Consider the following 20,568-nt stretch of genomic DNA (forward strand, 5'->3'; position numbering starts at 1 on the left):
AGTCATATTTTAATGATCCAGTAAGAGATGAATACATTTTTTGGCATGTGTGTTCTTCCCTTTGAAATTTGGTGATAGAATAAATACTGTAGGTCACATGACACATACATAAATGATTGTTTTATTTCACATACAGCCTGGTGATAGCAGTCACTTATCACAAGATGATGATATTGTAGAAAATTTAATCAAAGAAGAAACTGGTAAAAGTAGCTTTACAGCGGTTATTATAACGGGTATCTCGCAAACACACATACAGTACCTTCGAACAGATTTCTTAGGCTGGTGTAGACAAATAGCGTAAGTGTGTTCTTTTATATGCGACATTATCATCATAACTATGTGTGTACATGTGTACTGGATTTACTATCAGTGAGTAGCAAACTCACCAGATCTATGTACAGAAGATGCAGACAAGAAGATCATCATTGGGTTAACTGAAATGATCAAGTCAAATTGGAATTAAAATATGTTGGTCATGTGTACTGTAAAATGACTAATTTTCACTAGGTTTAAATTTCATTAAATTACCATTTTAGGCATGTTCAGTGGGTTTTAAATTCGCGGTTTTATCATTTAGATAATGTGTTTTATGCTTAATTTTACATATTCACTGGGTTTTAATTTAACGCATTTTACAGTCAAAATTAAAACCCAGTGAATAATTAACCCTTTTACAGTATTGTCTTCAGTGTATTGAAAAATTATAGTTACGTTGTGTAGCAGATTTCAAGAAGATTTCTGAAATATTCTCTGATGGAACCTTCAAAAATAATTGCACCTTTTCTTTCCAATAAATAAAATTCAAAATTGTTTCATCCATGTGATTTGAGCGTGACTGACTTTTTTGTTGTTTTTATCACTTAGACACATTTATCACTACTACATCCATGGTCCCCGTGGCAATGAAGAAAAAACAGTTGGAAGTTGCAGGCCCAGCAGTCCATTTAAAAATCTTGACATTGAAATCACTTTGCATGATAAAGGCAAAGCTCCAAAGTCACTTAATCTGCGAGATATCAATGACGATATGCAAACAAAATACATTCGATCTTCACGAGATTCCTTTGAGTTTAAAGCAATAGTTGAAGGAACCGGTATTGTGGAAGGCATTCTCAGGTATCATCCTTTCCTCTATGACAGAGAAACATTTCCAAGTGACTACACAGGTCCCAAAAGTAAGTATGATTTTCACAAGATTATTCGTTATTTGATGCATTGCTAAATCATTGGCATTTCCGCTGACTATCAGAGAGATTGCAGGGTTCAGTTCCTATTGTAGAGCACTGACTACCAGAGAGATTGCAGGGTTCAGTTCCTGTGGTAGACCGCTGACTATCAGAGAGATTGCAGGGTTCAGTTCCTGTGGTAGACTGCTGACTATCAGAGAGATTGCAGGGTTCAGTTCCTGTGGTAGACTGCTGACTACCAGAGAGATGGCAGAGTTCAGTTCCTGTGGTAGACTGCTGACTATCAGAGAGATTGCAGGGTTCAGTTCCTGTGGTAGAGTGCTGACTATCAGAGAGATTGCAGGGTTCAGTTCTTGTGGTAGACCGCTGACTAACAGAGAGATGGCAGAGTTCAGTTCCTGTGGTAGACTGCTGACTATCAGAGAGATTGCAGGGTTCAGTTCCTGTGGTAGACTGCTGACTATCAGAGAGATTGCAGGGTTCAGTTCCTGTGGTAGACTGCAGACTATCAGAGAGATTGCAGGGTTCAGTTCCTGTGGTAGACTGCTGACTATCAGAGAGATGGCAGAGTTCAGTTCCTGTGGTAGACTGCTGACTACCAGAGAGATTGCAGGGTTCAGTTCCTGTGGTAGACCGCTGACTATCAGAGAGATTGCAGGGTTCAGTTCCTGTGGTAGATTGCTGACTATCAGAGAGATTGCAGGGTTCAGTTCCTGTGGTAGACTGCTGACTACCAGAGAGATTGCAGGGTTCAGTTCCTGTGGTAGACTGCTGACTATCAGAGAGATGGCAGAGTTCAGTTCCTGTGGTAGACTGCTGACTATCAGAGAGATTGCAGAGTTCAGTTCCTGTGGTAGACTGCTGACTATCAGAGAGATTGCAACGTTCAGTTCCTGTGGTAGACTGCTGACTATCAGAGAGATTGCAGGGTTCAGTTCCTGTGGTTGACCGCTGACTACCAGAGAGATTGCAGGGTTCAGTTCCTGTGGTTGACCGCTGACTACCAGAGAGATTGCAGGGTTCAGTTCCTGTGGTAGACTGCTGACTATCAGAGAGATTGCAGGGTTCAGTTCCTGTGGTTGATCGCTGACTACCAGAGAGATTGCAGGGTTCAGTTCCTGTGGTAGACTGCTGACTATCAGAGAGATTGCAGGGTTCAGTTCCTGTGGTAGACTGCTGACTACCAGAGAGATGGCTAGGTTCAGTTCCTGTGGTAGACTGCTGACTATCAGAGAGATTGCAGGGTTCAGTTCCTGTGGTAGACTGCTGACTACCAGAGAGATGGCTAGGTTCAGTTCCTGTGGTAGACTGCTGACTACCAGAGATGGCTAGGTTCAGTTCCTGTGGTAGACTGCTGACTACCAGAGATGGCTTGGTTCAGTTCCTGTGGTAGACTGCTGACTACCAGAGAGATGACTAGGTTCAGTTCCTGTGGTAGACTGCTGACTACCAGAGAGATGACTAGGTTCAGTTCCTGTGGTAGACTGCTGACTATCAGAGAGATGGCTAGGTTTAGTTCCTGTGGTAGACTGCTGACTACCAGAGAGATTGCAGGGTTTAGTTCCTGTGGTTGATCGCTGACTACCAGAGATATTGCAGGGTTCAGTTCCTGTGGTACACTGCTGACTACCAGAGAGATTGCAGGGTTTAGTTCCTGTGGTAGACTGCTGACTTAGCAGAGAGATTGCAGGGTTCAGTTCCTGTGGTAGACTGCTGACTATCAGAGAGATTGCAGGGTTCAGTTCCTGTGGTTGATCGCTGACTACCAGAGAGATTGCAGGGTTCAGTTCCTGTGGTAGACTGCTGACTATCAGAGAGATTGCAGGGTTCAGTTCCTGTGGTAGACTGCTGACTACCAGAGAGATGGCTAGGTTCAGTTCCTGTGGTAGACTGCTGACTATCAGAGAGATTGCAGGGTTCAGTTCCTGTGGTAGACTGCTGACTACCAGAGAGATGGCTAGGTTCAGTTCCTGTGGTAGACTGCTGACTACCAGAGATGGCTAGGTTCAGTTCCTGTGGTAGACTGCTGACTACCAGAGATGGCTTGGTTCAGTTCCTGTGGTAGACTGCTGACTACCAGAGAGATGACTAGGTTCAGTTCCTGTGGTAGACTGCTGACTACCAGAGAGATGACTAGGTTCAGTTCCTGTGGTAGACTGCTGACTATCAGAGAGATGGCTAGGTTTAGTTCCTGTGGTAGACTGCTGACTACCAGAGAGATTGCAGGGTTTAGTTCCTGTGGTTGATCGCTGACTACCAGAGATATTGCAGGGTTCAGTTCCTGTGGTAGACTGCTGACTACCAGAGAGATTGCAGGGTTCAGTTCCTGTGGTAGACTGCTGACTACCAGAGAGATGGCTAGGTTCAGTTCCTGTGGTAGACTGCTGACTACCAGAGAGATGACTAGGTTCAGTTCCTGTGGTAGACTGCTGACTATCAGAGAGATGGCTAGGTTTAGTTCCTGTGGTAGACTGCTGACTACCAGAGAGATTGCAGGGTTTAGTTCCTGTGGTTGATCGCTGACTACCAGAGATATTGCAGGGTTCAGTTCCTGTGGTAGACTGCTGACTACCAGAGAGATTGCAGGGTTTAGTTCCTGTGGTAGACTGCTGACTTAGCAGAGAAAATTATGACTATATACTGTTCATTTGTATTTATATTGGAATGAAAACCTATTTCTGTTCTTATTGCTGTATTGTCACAAGGAGCATCCAATGTGGAATAACTAGTGTTTTCTATATCAGGTACTACCGTAAAATCTGTATTAGAAGCCGCATCTCTAATAGAAGTCGCACCCAATCTTTTTGAATAATTGAGAATCAAAAATTCATTATTTCTCATAAGTGTAGATGCTCTAATAGAAGCCACATCCTCTCTGTTGCATTGTACCATTTCAATAGAAGTCGTGGCTTCTAATACAGATTTTACAGTAATACAGTTGTCTGTCACCTGACAAGGTTTTACTTGGCAATGAATTCACATCCAGAAGAAGCTAACATAACCATATTGACAAATAAATAATAAAATATTTACGTAACTTAACATTTATGTCTTACTTCCTGGTAATGAAAGTTTGTGTCTGAGCACAATAATTTTGCCTGGCATGAGGATGGAAAGTAGTCTTGTGTGAAGGCACGCGTGTTATCTCTCTGTGGCTCCCATATGATATAATTGAATTCTTCTCGTTAAAATAATCATCGACTATGCCAACGGAACAACTGCCAATGGATCCAGAAAAACGAAAAAGACCCAGATTAATCAGATTATTCATATGTTGAAACAAATTACTGTAAAAATTAGCACAATACATCATTTTGAGATCATGTGATGAAAATTTCATTCTTACTTTATTTTATTTGCAAAACACTGATTATTGTGATCACCTTGTGAGAACATAAAATGTTTAATTTGGCCACAATTCTGATTATTAGAGCAGTGAAGCTAGCATGCACCTTTCAGAAACAAGATCAAGGTGTCTACCCTAATCAAACATGTTTTTCATTGTTGTGAGTATGTTTGCATGGCCTGCTTAATTTTATAATTAAATTTCAGGCTTCTAACTCATGAACTGTACAAAAGTCAAATCTCTTAGGATACTTAGATTTTCAAGTGTGACTTTATAATGTACTTTAACCACATATTTTGGTTTTTCAGTTGATGTTGACTTTGAGTATTTAGAGAATTATGCTGAAGACAGACCTGCTAGAGGCAATCGTCCCATATTTGAATGTTATTGGAATGGCAGACTTATACCTTACACATTTATAGATGAGTAAGTACACTCAGTGTCATGCCTCAACAAGGCTGGGCTTCATCAAATGTTGTTGTCGCTAATATGTTCAGAACTTCAGAGGCATTAGAAGCAGTTGCTTGAGGCCAACATGTTTGCGTTGGTGTCTTTTTATATTTCTGTATTATTCCTATAATACCATGATTATTTTATTATTTTGGCAGATTATGCAAGGCTTTTTCTAATAGCAATTGACTTTTGTGACACTATTTTCCAGCTTTGATTGGAACGCAGTATCAAAGAAGAGAGGCCCGATTCCTGTTGAGTGTTATAACAGACTCTCAGGAGTGCTGTGGACAAATGATAAGTTTCAAGTCAGTACAAATAAGTTGACTTTCTTAGATCTGGAGTTGAAACTGAAGGACAAAAACACAGTATTTAATAGAGTTGTACAAGGCCAGGTATGTCTCTACAGACTTTCTCTTCTTGTCACTGCTTCACCAGTAATGTAATTTTGCATTGAATCACCATTGTCAAATACATTGTGTATTATTGTGGGAAATGAAATGGGTGGAAAAACAAGAAAGACACGTGCTAATCTTGCCTATGTATGTGCTGTATTGTTTCACAATTTGTTTTTTCTTTTACAGACGCAGAGAGTTAAGATTGAGCGAGCGTTCTCTGATTGGATCAGAGAATGCCATGAGCAGCAAGATAAACAAGTGATGTTTAGCGGTTATAGCGGCTCAGTAAGTCGTCCTGAGATACCTGTGAAGAGGCACCAATCACCATGGGCTGTCTATAAATCTATTGAATGGGATTCTAAAGTGTTTGAAACAGGGCAGCTGGTAAGAAGTTATTAGTTTACAATTTGCATTGTTAAGTTCTTCACTCTGTGCCGCTGGTTGTTGGTATCGCTGTCGACCGTTGGTATTGTGGTCGGTTGTGGGTATTGCGGTCAACTGTAGGTACAGCGGTTGATTGTTGGTATCGCTGTCGATTATGGGCATTGCGGTCGGTTGGGGGTAACGTGGTCTGTTGTAGGTATCGGGGTTGATTGTTGGTATCACGGATGATTGTGGGTATCGCTGACAATTGTGGGTATCGCTGACAATTGTGGGTATCGTGTTCGATTGTGGGTATAGCGGTCGATTGTGGGTATAGTGGTCGATTATGGGTATCCCGGACGATTGTGGGTATCGCGGTCGATTGTGGGAATCGCGATCAATTGTGGGTATCGCGGTCGATTGTGGGAATCGCGGTCGATTGTGGGTATCGCGGTGGATTGCTAGTATGTCAGTCAGTCAAGTACATTGATTGCAATTATTGATTTGAACATGTCATCAACTTTGTTTCTTTACACAAGAATTTTTTTTGAGACAAGTATATGTGAACAACAGCATAATGTAAATGATATAAAATTCAAGGAAATCAGATAATGTTTGAATGGTAGCCAACTATGTAAAGTCTTGAGGAAGTGTCAAATATACAAAATCATTTGGTGAGGTTTGAAAAACCAGAAATTTCAGCAATTGAAAATTATGTCTTTCTGTGTATTTTTGTCTGTTTCCCACATAAATCTGGACATGAGGCTATATAGTTGTTGTTGAATGTATTCTGATTAGCTAGCGTACATATCAAAGGTTTGTCAATAGCCCAAAATAATTCATATTTTAACATTACAGTACACAATATTATATGTGCTGCTTATAGAGCTAATAAGGTAGCATTAATTTGGAGTTTGTTGTGAAAATAAATGTTAAATCAACTCGATGAGTGAATGAGTGATTTGATTGTGTTTGGTTTACAGGTCAGAACAACGCGAACCAACCCAATTATATATGGTAGTATCAAAAGATTTCTTTTGTTTGGTCATCATGAAGGTGATGTGTTTGCCACTGGTGGTGAGATGGAACTCGGACAGGTATGTACAACTTGATCTTGATCTAGTGTAACTACCGTTAAAATCCTAATATAAACCGCACACATAATAGTAACCGCACCCCCAATTCCGGCTTCGGGGTTAAAGAGTTCTTAACAAAAATTGAAAACTTGAAAAGTACCTATTACTAACCGCACCCCCAATTCAACAAGACCGTGACTGACTTCATTGTTTCAACCAGCTGTTCCAAAATGGCATTGTTCCTAATCCTATTCATTTGTTTCGACAACATGCCTAAAAATATTCACACCTATTTATTGTTCAGCGATGATAAGATGTCAGACAGGCAATGAAACTGCTTTTGTTTTGGCGGCGACCTCTGTCAATACTCTTTCTGAATATGTCTGTGTTTCGTAAGTTTTAGACAATGAGCTTTTATCACTGTAAAAGTGTTAAACTGAGCATTGAAGAATAATTTATCTTTCGAAAACAAATAATTTCTAGATTTAAAAAAAAAAATCATGCCGTTTTCCCATGGAACTCAAAGGCAAAAGATTGCACTACATTATCGGTAAATCTCTTCTGTGTTGCGTTCACCATGAGGTCGCTGAACTGTCAACATCTTTAAATGAGCTATGTAATTTAGACACGTGGGCACCATCCAGCATTTTGATTGGTTAATTAGCCACTTGACCTATCCGGTCAATAATACGTCACGTGAGCATTCAAAAACATGGCGGATATCGTATCGGCTGTTTACATGTGACTGAAATCATTCGCTTACGGGGAAACTAAGTTGAATTTTACTTGCATTTTATAACAATTCAACGAATTTATTTTTCGTGCGTTATTGTAATCACTACTAAATAATAATCACCAATATCAACACTTCGAAAACAAGTAAGTTATTCACTTGTGACCCGCAGCATGGCCGGATCGAGCTACCGTTATGTGATCATTTGCTACTAAGCAGTGCATTCGTGTTTTTATTTGAAACTTTTGTGAGAATATACTTTTCGTTACCAAGAAAATTAAAAAAATAAATGCATATTACATTAAAAATACTGAGTATTTTTTGTATCATGTGCAATTTTTTTTTGATTGACTGTAATTTTTCAACATTTCGTAACGCCTGTTTTAAAACCAAAATAAGGCCTTTCACTCTTCCCCGACGCCTATTCAAGAGATTTATGGTGTATTGTTTGTTTTGTGCATGTGTTGTGGACAAAAAATGACCATGCCCATTTAGTGATTGCAATATGTACGTAATAGAAACCGCACCCCGAACTTGAGCTTTTGATCCCAATTTTTAAATTGATACATTGTAATATAAACCGCGGTTTATAATAGGACTTTAACGGTAGTCCAAACTGATCCCTTTGTAAACTGGAAAGCAAATAAAGTAAATGACTAAACCATTGTCAGCTATAATAACTTTTTCGAATGCAGTTATTACCAGTTTTGTGTGCGTGTCCTTGTGTCTCCACTTGTATCTCGGACATACCCGGTCCAATCACATAAAAACTTGATAAAAACTTCGCATATCTTGGGCATCATATGCACGTCAATTCGTTTCTGATTCGATGCAAGATGGACAAATAGCGACCATTTTTGTGCTAAAAATTCAAAATCAAAATCATGCATTTTTACTATTCCGAGGAATGTATGAACAGATTTTTTTCAAAGTTGGTACACACAATAGATATTATGGGACTTAATGCACATCATTTTGTTTTCACATCAAATTCAAAATGGCCGATTGGTTGCCATTTTGTTTTATTGAATGCTGTTTCAGAGCCTTATCTCTGACATGCCTTGACCAATCATATTCAAATTTTATGTATGCATCATGTCGCATATCATTTCATTTTATAATTCAATTCAAGATATCTAAATGGCGGCCATTTTAATCAAAATCAAGCATTTCTGCCATTCTTGAATCAGATTGATCAAAATTGTTGTACTATAAAATACTTTTCAGCAAAAAAGGTATATTCACTTCTTTTTATTTTAACTGAATCATTCCTTCAACAAAAATTATTTCCAAGCGAAAATAAAGTATTTTACAGTAACTTATCATTTAGTCCTAATCAATTCAATGTAAATATATATAGAGATGGCAGAATAAGGGTTTTAAGGGTTTTAGCCATTACAAACTAAAAGTGAAAGAAAATGTTGATGTTTTGATGATAATAAAAGAGTTGTCTGCACAGTACTTCAAATTGCTCCTGATTTTGACTCCATAGGAACCACAGTTGTTGTATGATGAAATAAAAGCAATACCATTAACCAAACTAGACAGAAATGCACCGAAAAGTGCCATCAAAAAGTACATTGAAGAGGAAGAAGGAAGGTAAATGATTTTTCATTTCAAATCAAATATACACTGTTTGGTCTGTAATTTTCAAAAAAAACAAAACATGTTATTTTGTTTTTGTTCTTGTTTGAGTTAGTTTAGTGTGTGGTATGTACATGCATACAATATATAAAATTATGATTTAAAACAAATGATTTCTTGTAATAACACTACAATATTTATTTATTTTTTGGGTAATTATGTGTGAATCTTTTTAACCAAACCTTTAACCAATAAGTCATTGCAAGTATTGCCCAAGTTTCACATCACTGCTGAAAAATCATACATTTTGCTGAATTTAAACCATGACGAGTCTGATTCTCATACAGTTCCCTCACACAGTGATTAATTGATCTACTTTATCAAAACGTTATCTTGTATATTTTTGTTTGTAAGATTACCCGAAAAGATTGTGGTTTCATGGCCAGAAGGAGATGCCTTAATTCACAATGAGAAGAGAGCAGCTGGCAAAACTATCGGTAAGTGAGGGGTTAACCATTAGAAACAATATCAGTAAGTTAGAGGGTGACCATAAAAAACTATCGGTAAGTTAGGGGGTGACCATTAAAATTTGGATCTCCCTACCTACCCATATTTTTGATGAAACGCAAACTTTTATTTTATGAAAATTGTTCAAAGATAAGTTTGTTAATTCCTTTGATGGAGTGGAAGACCAGAACATGACTGTTTTTAAAATCTAATGACAAACTGCCATATTGGTGGTTATTTCTCAAATCCTAAATCTGTATTAAATGCAAGATTTTGATAACATGACCTGTTAAAAGGTAGTCCCTACTTCCCTACTTATATTAATTGGCCTGTTATGGAAACATATTATTCCGAAAATGATAGAAAATAATCAGGTGATAATGTAATGCAATTTCTAAATGTTTTTATTGTCGCATCTCTCAGGTGCTATTCAGGTAGAAATTCACAACCGTAAAGGTGAACCGATCTCCAGACTTCCTGGGAGTATTCACTCATCTAAAAAATTACTGGTAGAACTCAAGATTGTTTGGCATGGTAAGTTGCTTAACCTTTCCCATCTCTTCTTTAATGCGTCTCTTTCAATTACTTTTTTATTTTTCCTTCCTCCTCTCCCTATGGTCTTCTAAGTAAATTAACTCATGTATATGCAACATAGATGCAGAGAATTCTGATTAATTTTTCTCAAATTCTTGGCTGCTAGTTTTATATCACTATGGCAACTGTTTCCACTGATTTGTTCAAACCATACATATACTATACATATTTCTAATAATCTGTTTTGTCAGCCCCTCATGGAGATGAGAGGATTGTATCCCATATCAGCCAACATGGAAAAGCCTGGGGATATTGGTTCAGAAAAATGGGTAAGCAGAACTAATATGCATGTAGTATAGATGAATTAATTATTCACTTGAATCTTGTTATTTTCACAGTTTCCTTTGTAAATAAGACATCAAAAATTAAATGATTTTACAGTACATACCTGCTTTAACCCACTCAACACCATTTGTTTTGTCAAAATTATGGTGACATGTTTCAAATTTTAATGCATTTTTTATGATTTTTTGTTAATTTTAGACCAAATTGACATAAATTCCAATTAACAACACCAGCTGACAACACTTTCATTGCATCTTTGGGTTTGAACAGTTGCTTCACTGCACTTGTGCATGCATGCAAAATGTAAACAAGTCCAACAGCCTATACTGTAAGCTACTTTAATTAATAGGGGAAAAAATGGGGAAATGATGGAATTTTGTCATTCAAGCCATTTTTAAATCATTTTGCCCTCGCGACACTTGTAAATAAGCAAAATGTAAAAATTAATCGCTCGAAAATGACAAATGTCGTAGCAGTGAGTATGCTTTGAAGAATTCTATGTAAATTTGTAATCTAAGATCTGTGGCTACCATGGTTTAGTGTTTAAATCTTTCGTTTTGGGGATGAACCCAGGACATTAAGCTTTCTCTGCTTTCTTTAGAAAATGTGAAAAATCTTGGTGTTTATTCACTGAAGTTACAAGTAGTACTCAATGAAAGTAGTGCAAAAGAGTTTGGTGGTAAAGAGCTGCCAAGCTGTAAAATTAAATTTACAGTAACAGGTAAGACTGTTTTCTGTTTTCTATGAAAAAATGACAGATATATAGAAATATGTCTTCTTTAAATTTTACCTGTTAGGGTAAGCAAGATTTTTCCCAACCCATGTCCTGTTATCCATCATTGTTCCTCACTGTTGCCATGAATACTTTTTCGTCGCCACTAAAAAAATGTTGTCCATGTTGTTATTATCAATTAATGTATAATCTTGATCAAATAAAAATTTTTATGATTGGTGATTTAATTTCAGAGGCGGCTCCTGCTAAATTCAGCGTTGGAATGATGGATCCTCCTTTCCGCGTTGGTGAACCATTCAACATACCTCTGGATTTGCAAGATGAGTTTGGTCATCCTACAAAACCTACTAGTGATATAAAACCAAAGCTAGAAACAAAGTAAGATAATTCATTGTTACCCGAGTAATGTAAATGCACGTCCCCCTCACCCTCAAGTTGCTGCTTTGAAGTGGCATATATTTCATCAATGTTAATTGAAAATGTCTGCCATTTTAGGTCTTAGAGTTGTATTGTTGGCATAATTCTTTGTAGCGTTTGACATGTTTGGAATAGTGCATGTATGTGTATTGTAATAAATTCAACAGTACTGTATTTGCAAAATATCTGACTTGTCAAACATCACCGTGCGATTCCCTGGATTTTGGTTGTGATTGAGTTTTTAGAGTCTTAGAGTTCCAGAAAGCCACCGGATCACAAGCAGAATTCTCTGTACGATGATTGAAAATGGACTAGATCATAAAATATTTTCTATTAAGATTAGTTTGTGACACAATCTTGAATTGTTGGCCATATTCCAGCCATAAGATCTCTCTCTTTTATAGGACCATTATTTACAAGTGTACTTTGAATATTCAGCATTAATACTCTCTAGGTTACAGTACAGTTCTCGCGGAAGCTTTGGCTTCACTTCAGCTTCACCTTGGCTTCAGCATCGCATCATTATGACATTGTTGTAATTCATGGGGATCATGTCCCGTAATTTGCGGGCTGTAAAACCAAATAATTAAACAAGTACTATTTATTATATTTTTTTTTTTACCTCGCGAAACTACAACGCAGCGTAGAGTTGTCGCGGTGAAACAGTCGCCTTGAAATCGATGGAACCTCAATTATCCATTTCTCGCCTTGAAATAAAATAAAAAAATTCAAAGAGCATCGGGGGATATATTATTATCCAGTCTTACCAATCGCTAGCTTTATTTTATTCGAATCCATGAAATTCACGAGTTTGACGACATTTGTTGGCAACCCAGGTCGTGCTCCGATCAGGTGACTCTCAGCCAATCAATAATGTTGTAACAAAGCATATTTGACGCTAATTTAAGGGTCGTCGTACCATCCAATCTCCGGCGTTGATTCACTGTGCTGTGACAGGCTTCACAATCATTCACTGAAAAACATCGGTATACATGTATTTTGACAAACGGCTGCTGGGATTTGACCTCAGTTCAAAAAAAGAAAAAAGAAAAACTGGGCTGAGATACAAATCAGCTTTGCAAGTTGGGAAATAAGGTAAACCAGATTGGGGTCGATGATATTCAGTATCGAAGGACTTCCGTGTGTATAATGAGTTTCAAATTGTTCATCGACTGGTCACCAAATGTTTACGGCTACAACTAAATGAACGCTTTTTTTCTGAAGCCCAATAAATTATTTCTGCATGTCAAGTGCTATTCGATTTTTTACAAGGCCTGTGGCTCGTTTTTATTCGAAAATACTTTTAAAGTACGTATAGATCGAGCTCAGATCACTGATCGTGACTTAATTTTGAAAATTGGATGTAAAATTTTACCAGACAAATGCCACCACAACCATCCAATCTTAGTTGGAAATGTACGCACTTGTTTTGGAACTTTGTATCAAGATGGCAGGCAACAACGCCGATGCACCAGGCGGCGTACGCGTGTTTTGCATGTATTAGTAGTCCGGGCATGGGATCGAACTCAGCTAAAACTAAACGAAACACAGAAAAATACCACCAAAATGAGGAATCTGAATCTGTTCTCTTACCAGCAAATAAAATGAACGAAAATAAGGTAATTTTATAACAAGAACAGTTTCATTTCGTATAGCAAATTGTGTTGTATCCGAAGAACGATTGCATCGCGTGATTTAAATTCATCACGATTTTCCTTGCAGTCAATATGACACTCGTCACCTTGCAGATTGCAATGTACTTCACAAAGTTTTTGGTACCCAACATTAAATAATTAAACAAGATATATTTTTAAAATGTCATTTTACTCTTGGTCATATTATTTTATTCTCCTTACTGCTTTGAATTTCAAATCGATTACATATTGAACTTCTGTAAATGTGTTTTTCTCTACTGCCTTTCCATGTGAAAATAATGAGGTCATACTCATGTCACAATACTTTGAAGCTGATGCCATGTTGATGCCATGAGACTGCGAAGCTGAGGCCACGATAATGCCACAAAATAAGAGAGGCGAACACAGCTTCAATTTTCAATGACGCGAAGCTGATGCCACAATGATGCGATGCTGAGGCGACAATGAAGCCATGCGTAGGCGACAATGATGCCACAAAAGCCAAAGCTTCCTCGAGAACTGTACTGTACTTTAGGTGTTTATTTTAAATTAATAGACCACATTTAACATCACAAATTTCACAATTACGTAAATGTTCATGTACAAGATGTACATTTTTGATTGTCTCATGGCCTTTACGTAACAAACATTAGGAAATCCCAGATAAAACCAGTTCACACCAAATAATAGTCAACATGAATTGATAGGATTACTACATTCCTTCTATTTTCAGAATGGGGTTTAATCTAAAAAAAAATGTCCTAACCTAGTTTCTTGAAAAAATATTGTATTGTTTATATTTCAGTGATCTGTCCCTTAAATATGAGAGCCTGCTTGCTAAGGGTTGTAGCCTGATAGTCAAAGGAGTAACAGCAGACGGCATAGTAGGATCTCATCACGGTAAATCATTCAATCTGAAAGTTACTTTACCGGGTCTGGAGGAACCTATGCAGACTTTGAAATTACGACTACTTCCTGGTAAGTTCAAATACTGACATACCTTTAATATGGATAACTTTGAACTTTTTTTGTGTATGTTCAATTCATTTAGTTTGATATTACATTTTGTTAAATACATTACAATTTATTACATATGTACTGCATATTTATTGCTTGGTCATATTCTGTGAAAACTGATTGATCAATTTTAATATTTCAAGGTCCACCACGTTCTCTACACATCGTTGTTCCTGAGGATGATGAAATAGTGATTGAGAACGGACGATCCCTGTCCATTGAAGTGGAAGTACGAGACAAGGCCGGCAATCCCACAGTACAGCCTAAACTCAATGTCACATGCAGAGTGAGTAAAAATTAACTCTTGTTAAATTTAGATGTTACTAAGACTTACTTGATTCAATGTGTTACAATAAAAGGGGGAATGCAATCATTGTAATCATGATAGTGTGTGCAGAGACATTTAGGCATGGACCATTATTTCATGGGGGCTGAGGGTCAGTTGCATGGGTCAAAATTTAGGCATGGACCATTATTTCATGGGGGCTGAGGGTCAGTTGCCTGGGTCAAAATTTAGGCATGAACCATTATTTCATGGGGGCTGAAGGTCAGTATTTAAAAAGAAACTTTCTGTGTGAAAAATTACATCAACAGAACCCGAACAAAATTGACTTTCTCAGTTTAAAATAATGTCTGTGTATGTTGAAAAATAAAATTTGACAAAGAATGTACTGGAAACAACTTTGAGCATCACAGTATTTCCCGCCCAGATCTTAGTGCGTCATTCTACTCTTTTTATGTACATTCCATCATTTTTTCTATTTGTGCTTTTTTTATCATTTTGAACCAGATAGACTTAATTTTTATTAGCTGTATCTCCTGATCAAAATTTTAGAAAAATACAGACAAGTTATTTTGTGAATGAGGACAAACGTTGATGTTGTCATTCAAAGCGTTTACAGTGAGCATTGAAGTAAACTGATATCTTCCTATCAATTTTCTTTGGAACATTACAATACATCTTGGAACATTGTTAGTGGTGTTCGTTCCACTGTATTTGAAGGGAGTGTTCGAATTTGAAATATTTTTTTTGTGTAAAAAAAAAAAAATTTAATTATTTTTTTTTTAATTTCTCTTTCAAACATGAAACATCTTTCATTTAAAAAAGGCGTGTAACATCTTTCATTTAAAAAAGGCGTGTAACATTTGCATTCTTTTAAGTTTATCGCTGAATCATGTTTTATTTTTATTTTCCCAACAGCTGATTGGTGCTCCAGGTCTGCCCTCCTTTTCAGCGGATTGTAGCAATACGGGTAAAGCAACGCTGACATGTAATAGTGTTAACGTTAAAAACTTTAAAAAGGACCTCAAGATTACAGCACGCATAGAATTACAGGTAGATTGAATTGTGAAATCTAGTGGTATTCCAAGTAAAGGTTAAAATAAAACAATGTCAATAGTTATTGGGTGTTCTGTAACATTTGAATTTTTGTATTGCATTGAAATTTGAAAATACATGTAACGTAGTGTGGTGATTAATTTGCAATATATATATATGTTAATCACCTACGTGATATTTATCCAAAGCGGTCTGGAGCGAAACATTGTGGTTAGTACAGATTAATGGTTAACTAATTAATCTTATTGTTCCTACAGCACTTCAGAGACATTCCTGCCCAAGAGAAAATCATTCGAATTAGTCCTAGTACTAAAGTATCTAAGATTGAAGTGTATCATACTGATCATAATGATGTAGAAACTAAACTAAAACATCATCAAGATCTTCTTTGTACTGCTGGTGATTCTGTGACCGGTCTCAGTAAGTATCATATGTTCTTTTAACAACAAAGTTGTCTCCTATTTGTTATTACCGTACTTCCCCGAGCATAAGCCCCTCCCAGAGTATTAGCCCACTCTCTGTTTTTAGACATTCAACAGGTTGAGGGCATCCCCGAGTATAGGCCCAGGATATTTTTATCGGGCGTCTACGACATTTATTACAAATGTGCATGTAAAAAGTGCATTTCATTGAATAATAATCGTGATTGGTACAGTAGTTTGGTTCCTGCTTTACGAGAAAACTCAAATTAATTTCATAGCCGGCAAACGTACGAAACCTGGTTCGGACCTTTTCTATTCTGTTAGTTACTCAGGATGAACCCTGATGTTGCAATACTGAAGCAATCCATATTTCTTTTGAGTAGTGGTTTTAGACACACCAAAAATGTGATCGTCAAGTCGTGAAACGTGATCATTGAACATCGTTTTACTTTTCCGAATAATCCTGTCAATTGAGAATATCGTGAATGGGATGTGAACGAGCTATTTTTCGATACGACTTGTTGGCGACCGTGAAAAGTTTAATTACTTCCTCCACCCTCAGTTTACCTTTCGAAAATTGAGAATCAACAGCTTTAGGGAAAAAAATCATTGTTTTTTGTCAAAATCAGATCGCATTTCAACATTGCGGTAATTCACTTCCGCATTGTGTTGAAAAAATGACTTCGTCAATAATCGGAAAACTTCGTCTGTACAACACAGCATTTTGATTGGTTAACGAAAGACGTGACCTGTTAGGTCAAAGGAAGTTGTTGAGGTCAAATCATGATGAAAAACACTATGGCCGAAATTGCATTATATCGAGAGTTTGCGTACGATCAAAAACATTCTACAACAAAGATATTAACGATAAAGTTTTGCCTTCGACTGTTTTCCCACAGACCCTACCCATTTTACACCGTAAATTCAGACGTATGTAAACCGTATTGTAATAAAATGTGTGTATTTTTATGAACACGTTTGTTTCTTCATTTTAAAAAGTGTCGTGGAAATCAAAAAGACGTAATATTTCTCCGAGGCCGGCGCTGTGAACGAAAAATGTAATTTGGATCATTTTTCGTGGTTGGGAAGATGGTTACAATTTTAAACCCCCCAAAAGAATTTTCTGAGGAGGTCCTTGAGTATAAACCCACCCCCTAATTTTCCCGAATTTACATGTTCAGGCCCCAGGGCTTATACTCGGGGAAGTACGGTAATGTAGGTGCATATACACTGTTGAGGTAACTTCACTTTTGAGTAGTTTGATTTTTATTTGTTCAGTATTGTATATTTAAACAATAATGAATGACCCGCCAACCCATAATGGCGTGAGCCGAGTACAAATATGGAGCACAAAGTGTGCTTGAGTCCATTATGGGTTGTCAATACCAGTGGATTTGCTGCCACTAAAAGCGTAAATCCAGAGTGAATGGAACAGTCACTGGCCCGTATTTAAAATGTCTTTCTGGAAATTGTTTGTACAATCTCATACGGCAAACTAAGAAAGAAACTACCGTAAAAACTCGATTAATTCGCGGTCTCTATTCGTTCGCGCACCCATTTTATTTTCGAACGCTAATTTTTAAATGTATCCTTTTAATTTGCGGCGTTCAAAAACATGTTTAAAATTGTATCCTATTAATTCGCGCGCCAGAATAAAGTGGATAACTCAGAATATATTGCATGAACATTAAAAATATACATATAATGTTATGTTATCAGTATTTGGTGTCGCCGCAATCGCAGATGATCTCCGCCATCACCGCCTTTCAGTTAGCAAGCAGTTTAGGTTCGGTAAAGATTTTATGTGAAAAAATCATTCCCCCACGACACTACAGATGTTGGGCAAGATTATTACTTAGTCGATAAATATCCATCGGTCAGCACATCGATTACGAATTTCCGTGATGGAAAGCTTGGTACATGGCTTTTTCGTCGCTGGTCCACAGGATTGCATCCCAAGGTTGCATCGACCATGTGTCCGCCATTATTCTATTACGTCATTTAAGTTAACCGCCCTATGGTGCGTAAATTGACATTTTTGATTGGTCGGACAATTGACCTCGTGTCACATTTCATTATACCGGATTCGGTAAAAAACATGTACCTTCTATAAATATAACCTTGCACACATAATCTTGTACTGACGTGTTTTTTGTCCAAGAAAGACGTTCCCTTTCATTTAACCCCCAGTTAACTCTTCGCGTCCATGGTATTTGTGAGAGTTGAAAGATTCTTTGAACAAATGAACTACTAGTATATTGATTTGTGTCAAGCTGGGTGGCCCGAATTTAAATATCAGTGCATGAACTCTGGATGTCATTGCCCAATGCCGCACGTAATTCAAACACGTGGTTATTAGAGTTCAGTCGAAATGTACGTGAATAATGCGATCGAAGTCCGCTACCCAGAGTTTATTATATTATAGTAAAATTTAATTTGACGTATGGTATGTTTATGTTTGCGTAATTATTACGAATGCAACGCATTATCAAGTCGGTGATATTGAAATATTCACAGACCTAATACCCCGGGTCAGTGCCCTAACAATAGTTAAAAAAAACCTAATTATCATGAAAGCAATACATTACGAAGTTGAAATATTCAGAGCTGGTACAATATTGTAAATAAATTTGCGTAATTAGAAAAGCAGTGCACTAAGTAAACGACGTTGATATATTCAAGCCAGTACAGAGTTGCATACAAGTTGCGTAATTACAGTACCTTCGGAAATAATTAATAACAATTTTACTAGTTTGACGCGCGGGGCACGAAAGAAAAAGGTTGCTAAGGTAACACGCCAGTTCAGCGCGTGACTTGGGGTCAAACTTCAGTCAACACACACTTGATGTCAGCATCACCGCGCAACAAGTTTCGCTAAAGTACTTGAAGTTCAATTGCGTCCCAAAATGATGTCGCTGATCACTCAGTTGTCGCAGCGTGTGTTGTGTCATGTCCATGATGCACCCCGTTTCGACTTTGGCCTGCTTTTCCTTCTTGTTCACGTAAAATGCGACCTCTCACCAATGTATTAAAACACTTTGAATTTATACTTTGCATGATTATATTTGGTCAATGCGAAACATTATTTTTTCTAAACATTTTCTGAGACTGATTTTATCAACGCAGAGTTATTTTTCCAGACAAGATGGGCTTCGTAATATCTGCCATAACATCGCCCGGGCGATGCCTAGAAAAATAAAAAAAGGCAGTGCAGCCAGACGGCTACTTTGTAGCCACGTGTTCATTGTTTGTTTGTGTACAGAGTGACCTTTGCCATTTTTCACTGTTTCATTTCAAGTGTAACATGGTGCGTGGTCCTTGACGCAGTGCGTGTTCTCTGTCCGACTATACGCCATGAATGTCGCTAGCCATGAGTCTCAGAGGCACTAAAAAAATGTCCCGTAATCGTGTTCATTGAAAAACAAAACAAATCACAAATAAATTTATGTAAACAGTTCCTTTTTTAATCGATCTAAAAGTACTCGTTTAATTCGCGCACCAAAAACCAATAATTTCCGTTTTGACGCTAGTAATTCGTGCACTTGAAAAAATAATTATTTTTACTACCGCGAATTAATCGAGTTTTTACGGTAGTTCTAATCCATCAAATATTTTAATGTTTTACATTGCGAGTGGACGAGTGACTGATGTTCATTGTTTTAAATTCAGATTTGACTGAAGACTTGATAGAATAGTTAATAGATGATTAGTAACAAACTACTGAAATGAGTGTATTTAGTGTGACCAACAAGGAACATCTGTCTTATCACAACTCTTTTCTATTTATAGCTTTCAAACTTTACGATGAGGGAAATCGAGTCCTTAAAATCACTCCAGAAATTGCAAGTAAGATCAGAGTTCATTGGACTCCTAAATTCAATAAAGAATTGTTGCTAAAGGAACAGCTGCCTAACGTTAAAGTACCAAACTCTACTGCTGAAACCAAATACTGCCAAGTGAGTCTCAGTGAAGCCGGCATTGAATTTGCATTTACACTCAAGTAAGTCATATGGAGATGTGGCCAACATAGATTTTTATTTTCTTTGCTCTGTTGGAGGGTATGCATTGTATTCACGATAAATGGACAGTAACACATGCAAAGTTTGTCACAAGAATATGCCTCAGTAGATACGATCACAATGCTGCTTTTGTCCATAATTTGTGATATTCTCATAATATCCTTGTAGTATTGCATAAAATAATATTGTCAATTCATGTCTCTTAAATACTTGATTGTGTTGGTGTTTGATGAATGTGTTTATTTGTGTCATGTTAGACCGATTTCAGGTGAACCTTCTCAGTTAAAATGTACGTGTAAAGGTAACAAGAAGATTGCCCTTGGACAGAAACTAGAAGGTGATATCATTATTTCAATCACAGATTCCCATGGAAACCCTGTCAAAAAGGTATGTCATAGAAAAGACATTTTTAGCTCCGCTGTCGACTTTGTCGAGCGGAGCTTATCATATGAGTGATTGTC

The 20,568-nt window shown here is 37.3% G+C and overlaps 1 protein-coding gene across 1 annotated transcript in view; it reads left to right on the forward strand.

The window, feature by feature from the left end:
* The window catches only part of LOC102805280 (structural maintenance of chromosomes flexible hinge domain-containing protein 1-like), a 64,073-nt gene that overhangs the window by 18,571 nt on the left and 24,934 nt on the right, over positions 1–20,568 (forward strand). The window contains exons 8-25 of the mRNA XM_085507793.1: positions 137–300; positions 868–1,178; positions 4,869–4,962; positions 5,198–5,381; positions 5,571–5,768; positions 6,731–6,844; positions 9,049–9,155; positions 9,555–9,637; positions 10,071–10,181; positions 10,433–10,510; positions 11,128–11,247; positions 11,493–11,637; positions 14,116–14,288; positions 14,471–14,613; positions 15,529–15,663; positions 15,924–16,086; positions 19,878–20,088; positions 20,365–20,494. Of these exons, the coding sequence (XP_085363919.1) occupies positions 137–300; positions 868–1,178; positions 4,869–4,962; positions 5,198–5,381; positions 5,571–5,768; positions 6,731–6,844; positions 9,049–9,155; positions 9,555–9,637; positions 10,071–10,181; positions 10,433–10,510; positions 11,128–11,247; positions 11,493–11,637; positions 14,116–14,288; positions 14,471–14,613; positions 15,529–15,663; positions 15,924–16,086; positions 19,878–20,088; positions 20,365–20,494 (2,664 nt within the window). The remainder of the gene's footprint in view (positions 1–136; positions 301–867; positions 1,179–4,868; positions 4,963–5,197; positions 5,382–5,570; positions 5,769–6,730; positions 6,845–9,048; positions 9,156–9,554; positions 9,638–10,070; positions 10,182–10,432; positions 10,511–11,127; positions 11,248–11,492; positions 11,638–14,115; positions 14,289–14,470; positions 14,614–15,528; positions 15,664–15,923; positions 16,087–19,877; positions 20,089–20,364; positions 20,495–20,568) is intronic.

This window comes from Saccoglossus kowalevskii, chromosome 14 (genome assembly GCF_978046115.1).
Source record: "Saccoglossus kowalevskii chromosome 14, keSacKowa6.1, whole genome shotgun sequence".
Lineage (NCBI taxonomy): Eukaryota > Metazoa > Hemichordata > Enteropneusta > Harrimaniidae > Saccoglossus > Saccoglossus kowalevskii.